Genomic DNA, 7500 nt, shown 5'->3' on the forward strand with positions numbered 1-7500 from the left:
TACTGCGAGACAATATTTAAAAAAACAGCAGTCCAGTGTGTGGTTAGTGTTTAAATCTTCCTCTGTGCTTATCTGTACGTGGCACTGTTTAGAGAGGAGGAAGGCCCTGCAGATTTGTAGTGGTGGGATGTGGTTTTTCTCCAGCTAGCCAGTGTGGTGATTTTGGTGTGTGTGTAATCCTCTGGTGTAATGGGTGGGGGCCGCTATTAGTGGAGGGAGTTTTGTCGTTGGTGTGTATCAGCATTAGATTATGTTTCAGCTTCCTGGGGATTTACAATATGCATCAGCGTTCCCTTACTTACTACTTACCGGACGGACATGTGCGTCACTCTGAGATCATCTATTTGAATATAGGTGTGTGTGTGTGTGTGTGTGTGTGTGTGCTCACGTGTTTGCACATACACCTCAGGCTACATGCATAATTGCACAATTATGGAGGTATGTGCGTGTTGCTATGCAGGTGCGTTAATCGAGCACACCTGCGAGCACACCTGCACTTTACTTGTTTATGTATGTGTGTGTAAGTCAATGTTCCACATATATTTTGTGTATGTGTGTATTTGTATGTGTCGCTGCACCTGTAGTGGTTGTGTGGGTGGGTCCAGTCTCTCTTTGTCTCCGTGGTTTGGATGCTCCTCTAAGCCTCCTCTCTGTGATGGGCAGGAAATCCCGGCCGCGCCGCTTCCTCCGTGACAGGTTCACGAGCAGCGGGGCCTTATCCTGCCAACCCAACAGGGCTCAGTGCCTCTTTACCCACGGCCTCGCCTCGGAGAGAGAGAGAGAGGGAGAGAGAGAGAGAGAGAGAGAGAGAGAGTGAGAGGGAGAGAGATAGAGAGGGAGAGAGAGAGAGAGAGAGAGGTAGAGAGAGTGAGAGAGGAGGAGGAGGAGGTGGGGGTGAGGAAAGGAGGAGGAGAGCTGTTATCAGAGCCCAGCCCTGGGAAGTGACGGCTGCTGATAAGCTCGAGCGTGAGATCCCCCCCTAACGGAGCCCCACTGATGTCAGTCTATGGGCTTGTGTATGTGTGCCTGCGTGTGCGTGTGTGTGTGTGTGTGTGTGCCTTAGTGGTAGAGCGAGCAGGCGATGGAGGGAGGGAGAGAGAGCATGGCTGAGTGAGTGTGTGAGAGAAAGAGGAGGGGGAGTGAGCAAGGCAACGAGAGAGAGGGAGAGAGAGAGAGAGAAGGCGGTGCACCCGGCAAGAGCAGGAGAGGCTAAGCACTCAGTGAGGCTTAGCGACCGAGAGCAGCACAGCTGTGCCAGGTATAGGGTAGCGCGCACGCACACTCGCTCTCGCTTTCACTCACTCACACACACACACACACGTACACACTCTCCCTCCGGGGACTCTCTCTAAGCACCAGGAGTAGAATCAGCCGCAGCAGCAGTAGCAGCCAGCCAGTGAGTGAGTGGCAGCAGCTTTAGCATTAGCGACAGCTCCTCCACTGCGCGGCTCCTCGCGCGGCCGTAGCGTAGCAGCAGCGCCAGCGCCGGTGACAGCAGCTCTCCCAGGGGGGCCCCATGAGGACCCAGCAGGGCTCCGAGGGGTCCGTGCCCCTGCCCGGGGGCAGCTGTGGCAGCAGCAGCGGCAGCTCCGGCCTCTCCCCCGGCTCCGACTCGGACACCAGCAGCCTGGGAATGGGGCTGCCCGGCGGTGGAGGTGGTGGTGGTGGTGGTGGTGGCGTTGGAGGCGGAGGTGGAAGTGGCTGCGGCGTTGGCATCGGTGGCGTCGGTGGCGTCGGTGGCGTCTGCGGCAGCAGCGGAGGCGGCAGCATCGGGGGGACCCTGCGCGGGGTCCTGTCCCGCTACTGGAGCCTGGAGAGCCTGCACTCCACCACCGGTAAGGCGCCCGTGTGCAGAGAGCCACCGCTGGGGAGGGGAGGAGAGGAGAGAGGGAGGGATGGAGGGATGGATGGATGGAAAGAGAGGTGCAGAAAAGAGGGGCGGGGTGATGTTTTGGGTGGAAATGTCTCATCAGGCGTCAGCGGTGATGAATGACACTCTGCTCGGATGACTTGTATTTGCTCATTTGCTATGGTTACATGTCAACATGTTTGAGTGCTGCGCGCTTTATTTGGGTAGTGTGTACAAAATACTGAGTCGCCTGAGGCTCCACATCCATGGAGTGTGGCTGCACTTCAGGCTTGCACAAGGTTAGAATGAAAGACATGGTGTGAGAGAGAGAGGGAGGATGGGAGTGACGTGTGTGTTTATGTTGGAAAGAGGAGATGAATAGATGAATGTTGTTTGGCGTGTAGAAGCAACAGTGTTTTCCACTTTAGTGTGTGAATGATGCTGCATGGGAGTTGAGTCAGACCTGTGTGGTGCTATACTGAGGTGCAGCATGTAAACACCTTACTTAATCTGTGTGTGTGTGTGTGTGTGTGTGTGTGTGTGTGTGTGTGTGTGTGTGTGTGTGTGTGTGTGTGTGTGTGAGAGAGAGAGAAAGAGGGAGAAAGAGAGTGTGTAAGTGTGTTTGTTTGTTTGTGTGTATGGTGTATGTGTGTGTGATGTGTCTACATGTCTGCATGCTGTGCAGTTCTGCAATGGCAATAAACTGGCAAGGAGGTCTGCAACTGAAATTAGATTTTATTGGACACACACCAGGCAGTAGTGGCACTTTGTGGATTTGCAATTTCCCCTCAGTCTTATATTATTATTACTACTCTGATATTACTTTTGTTCATAAATGCATGAATGTCTGAGACGTTTGTGTGTCTCTACCAGTGTGTGTGTGTGTGTGTGTGTGTGTGTGTTTGTAGTGTTGTTTTTTTTAGCCTGCAGTACCTGTTAGCTTTTCTTTTTTTGGCATCATTTGCTTGGGTACACGAAGGCTCAAGAGTTCAGTGAAGCGAAAGGCAGAGACAGACAGACAGAGAAAAAAGAGACAGATATAGATAGAGAAAGAGAGAGAAAAAAGAGAGAGAGAGAGGATGGAAAACAGAGTAGACAGCCAGGCAGGCAGAATCAGGTTGAGACAGGACCTAAAAGGAGCCCGTAAGCCTGCGGAAGGGATGAAGCGTTAGCCGCGCGGCTGTGCCCGTCAGGGGACACAGCACCGTGCCCAGGAGAGGCGGCCATAATCACACACCTCTCTCTGAGGACAGGGCGACGTGCCACTGTATTCAGCACTAGCTTTCTCTCTCTCTCTCCCTCTCTCTTTCTCTCTCTCTCTCTCTCTCTCTCTCCCTCTCTCCCTCTCTCTCTCTCTCTCTCTCTCCCTCCCTCTCTCTCTCGTTAGCACGGCTGTCATGGTGACGGGGGTTGGACGGCGGCTGCTTAGGGATTACTGTGCTAACGGCGGAGCTGTGAAAGTTTCTGCTGACCGCCGCCACCAGCCTCACGGAGGGGAGAGAGGCAGAGAGAGAGGGATAGAGCGAGAGAGAGGTGCAGAGAGAAAGAGAGAGGCAGAGAGAGAGAAAGATAGATAGAGAGAGAGAGAAAGAGAGAGAGAGAGAGAGAGAGAGAGAGAGAGAGAGGTGCAGCTCTCAGGAGATCTACATGAGATTTGTCTGGAGCTTTGAATGCACTAGGGTTTTGTCTGGTTGCACAGACACAGATACACACACACAAACACACACACACACACACACACACACACAGAGAGAAAGAGAGAAAGAGTGATAAATAGACTTTCATCACACACACACACATTCATAGACATATTCATAGTGTCCTTGAGGAGTTCTCTGTGTCGCTATCTCTCAGTCTCAGCATGAGCTTCTCTGTCTCCTCCTCTCTCCTCCTTGTTGGTCTCTAGCTCCTTCTCTCTCTCTCTCCATCTCTCCATCTCTCTCTCTCTCTCCCTCCCTCCTTCCCTTCTCCCCGTGTCCATCCTTGCTGCACTGATGGTCTGAGTGGAGAGCTTGTTGAAACCTGAGACAGGGTAAACACTGGGCTTTTAATGAGCCAATCTGTCTCCATTGAGGGGCAGCAAGCGGCAGGCAGCCATGCAGTTGTGAGTGACAAAGCCTGTGCCTGAAATGGAGAGATGGAGAAAGAATGACTTCCTTCTGTCAATTCACAAACCCAATGCTTTCAGACCTTCAGTGCTGCTCGTAGCCACCCACATATAATGGTGCATACACACACACACACACACACACACACACACACACACACATGCACACACTCATATTTATAAACACCATTGCAATGCACAACATGGATGCACAAAGCCCACACATATACACACAGGCATTCTGTACAGGCACACATACTCCTCAGTAATTCTGCAGCTCACTTTAATAGGCCTTTTATGAGCTTATCAACAGCAGAATTTTACTGGATTCCGTGTTCCAAGGCTCTCTGCAGTCATGGCTTCCCTCCTTGAAACGCCTGGGTGAGTGTTTGTCAGAGATAGGCTGGCGCTAATGGAATGTCATGGCCGGATTGATTTTGCCGTTTGCTTGCTTGACCTCGGAGTGGGAAAAGGTGGAGGGTCAGGCGAGATTCCAGGAAGCCACTGGACGCGGCTGAAAATGTGGGCAGTATTCCTTGTCCATGTTATTGCCCGACAGGTTGCTGAGGGGGTCGCACTGAATAAGAGGGGTATCTTAGACTGACCATGGAGGACCCTGAAGGCAATACAAGTGGACATGTTGAGCCTAATCTGATTTTTCCAGCAGTTTAGTGTATTTATTTATTTATTTGTTTGTTTGTGATGGCGGTGGAACATGCTCTATTTGAGGTTGGCATGGAGACAGGGAGCCGTGGTGACCAAGTGAAGATGCTGAGCCGCAGTGACAGAGAGGCTCACTCTACTTAGAGCGACTAGGACACCGCTGCTCCAATTTCCCACAAAGTTTTTATCTGTTCTCTCTCTCTCTCTCTCTCTGTTTCTCTCTATCTCTTACCCTATCTGTCTATCTCTCTCTCCTCGCATTTTTCTCTCTGCCCTTTCTCTCTCCTGAACGTGACACACGAAAAGACTTACAGTTGTGTTATCTGTCTCTTCAAGGCAGGGGATGCACAAACACACATGCACACACACACACACACACACACACACACACACACACACACACACACACACACACACACATAGTTCCCATGGATTTGTCAGCTTTGTCATGGAGTTGAGGCAGATTACTCATGCCATGACTGTGTGAGGTTTTTTTCCCTGCCACCTCGCTCGCAGCCTCGATTTCTCGTTTGCAAAGTCAGCGTTGACATCTGCGCCGGAGGAGGGGGTTAGAGCGCCTCCTGTGGCAGAGAGTGGCATGGTCCGGGGTAAAATCAGGCTAGTCGGTCACCGGGCTGCAGCTACGTCAGGGCAGGCAACCCAAAAGTCCCCTCAGCGGCACACGGACGAGAGCGGAGCAGGGTAGCCAAACGGAAGTGCAGACGTCTGAGAGCATCCGTTCACCACCACAACAAGCCCCAAACTTTAAATAGGTCACCTTGTGACACTTAGAAAGCATTCGGAGAGGAGGATGCACCTCAGTGCCTCCCGCCTGCACATCTGAAGTAAAACACCGTCCCTCAGATCTTTATACAGGTCATGTGAACAGTATCTAAAGTATTCCACAATATAGGCCATACTGAGTGACACATTTCTCTTGCTAGTGGGAATACTTGGGTATTTTAAGCTAATGGGCTAATGTGGCCACCACCACAATCTAACTTTCAACTACACAATGCATGCCAACACTGTTGACTATCTCAGTTTTAGTGTACTATTACTTTGTAGCATTAAAATGTTTACATTTTGGTATGCTTTACCATCAAGCAAAAATGTTATTGCATGCAAATGCAAGGGGTATTGACCAGCTACAGTATGTTTAGGCTACATTAACTAAAAGTTATTTGTGGTGGCTTAGCTTGGCCTTGTGTCTTGATTGAACACCATTGATATCCGTTGATGGAGCAGGGTATATGGGCAGCCCAAGTGACCGTTCAAACATGTGTTCTGGGCTCTCAGCATTGGGACCAATTAACAATATAATGGATTTGTAATGGACTATCATCATCCATAGACCTCCCACTTCACCAGCAGTGGAGGTGCCATAAAATAGATTTAATGCCTTCTCGCCCCTTGTTTGTGGAACACTCCAATTTGTGTCATATAATCACGATGAGAGGATCGATATCTTGAGCTTTCTTATGATGTCTCTTAATGGGTAACATCTCAAGTGGGATCATTATGGATCAATATTGGATTTGTACTGTTGACCAGGAACATCCATTGCCTTTCTTTGTCTCATATTATATTGTATTGGACATCAGTGCAGGATGTAAGGCTCTCGTTGGGTTTTTTTCTCAAATACCCTGAAGAGATGCACAAATGTTCCACTCTCACTGTGTGCTCTTATTAGAAATGCCAGTAAGCCAGCACGTCATCGCCTCTCCTCGCATCCAAAACCAGTAGGGCACCATAAGAGAGCTAATATACTCCGCTGTGCAGTCTGTTTGTATAATTTATACACATTTCCATTGTTATTGTGCTCGTGGCCCCTCCGGTTGTCTGTCTGAACATTCCCATATTGTCATTAGAGATTTCAATGAGGATAATATTGTTTTAATATGTGCTCATGAATTTTGGACTGTCTGTTTAGTTCTTCTGTCAAACCCCAGACTGAATTAAGGAGCTTGTTTACTAGCTGTGGCAGCCTTGCCGATGTCATGATAAGTGGCGATGTGGCAGAACAGGCTTAATTTTTACAGCTGATGTGTAATTGACTACATCCCTGGCTGTGCCCCGAGTATGCAGAGCGATGAAATTATGTCTTTCCCTCTCTCTCTCCCTCTCTCGCTCTCTCTCTCTCTGCCTCTCTCTCTCGTTCTCTCTACTCTCTCCTCCATTTCTCAACCTTATCTTTCTCCTTCTGTTCGTCTCTCCGATTCTCTGTATCTCTTTCTTTTTTTTGATTTTCATCAGCTTTCTGTCAGCATCTTCCTTGTTTCCCTCATGATCCTGCCTCCTCTTTCAGTCTCTGATTTCTCTATTCTTACTTTTTCACTCTCTCTCTCTCTCTCTCTCTCTCTCTCTCTCTCTTGAGTCTGTCCTTGTCTCTTGCTCGTGTGAGGCAGGGATTCTTTCTCCTTAAATAGACATCCTCCCAGCACTGCCTCCATCCACCAGCGGGTATGCGGCACCAGGAATGTTTTGCAGGGGTGAAGTGGAGCTGAAGCACTTATTCGCTCCCCTTCCCCCCTCACTCCCCTTCCCCCCTTTCTTTCTCTTATTCCATCCTTCCCACCTTCTTTCTCTCTCTCCCTCTCTTTCTTTCTTTCTTTCTTTCTTTCTTTCCGTCTCTGGCCACCCAAGCATCCCAAAAAAACAAAACAAAAAACAAATAGACATTTTGGTAACTCCGTTTGACAGGCTGGTTCCCTACAGCTCGTGATCGAAAGTCAGAAACACAGACACAAACCCCCGCAGGCAGTATGACATAGAGGACACACACACACACACACACACACACACACACACTCTCACACACACACTCTCACACACACACACACATCCACACACACACACACACACACACACTCTCACACAC

General features: G+C 49.6%; 1 protein-coding gene across 4 annotated transcripts in view; it reads left to right on the forward strand.

Moving 5' to 3' along the window:
• arhgef4 (Rho guanine nucleotide exchange factor (GEF) 4) overlaps positions 1 to 7500 on the forward strand; it is a 79894-nt gene that overhangs the window by 30376 nt on the left and 42018 nt on the right. Inside the window, exon 1 of one of the 4 annotated variants that reach the window (XM_076290176.1) lies at positions 1263 to 1835. The exons of the other annotated variants lie outside the window; for them this stretch is intronic. Within the exon in view, the coding sequence (XP_076146291.1) occupies positions 1517 to 1835 (319 nt within the window). The 5' untranslated portion in view covers positions 1263 to 1516. Of the gene's footprint in view, positions 1 to 1262; positions 1836 to 7500 lie in introns of those variants that run through there. 4 annotated transcript variants of the gene reach the window in all.

Source organism: Alosa pseudoharengus, unplaced genomic scaffold (genome assembly GCF_046254945.1).
Source record: "Alosa pseudoharengus isolate Yale_2024_CS ecotype anadromous, Long Island Sound unplaced genomic scaffold, YU_APseudo_1.1 YU_APseudo_1.1_scf_18, whole genome shotgun sequence".
NCBI classification, from domain to species: domain Eukaryota; kingdom Metazoa; phylum Chordata; class Actinopteri; order Clupeiformes; family Clupeidae; genus Alosa; species Alosa pseudoharengus.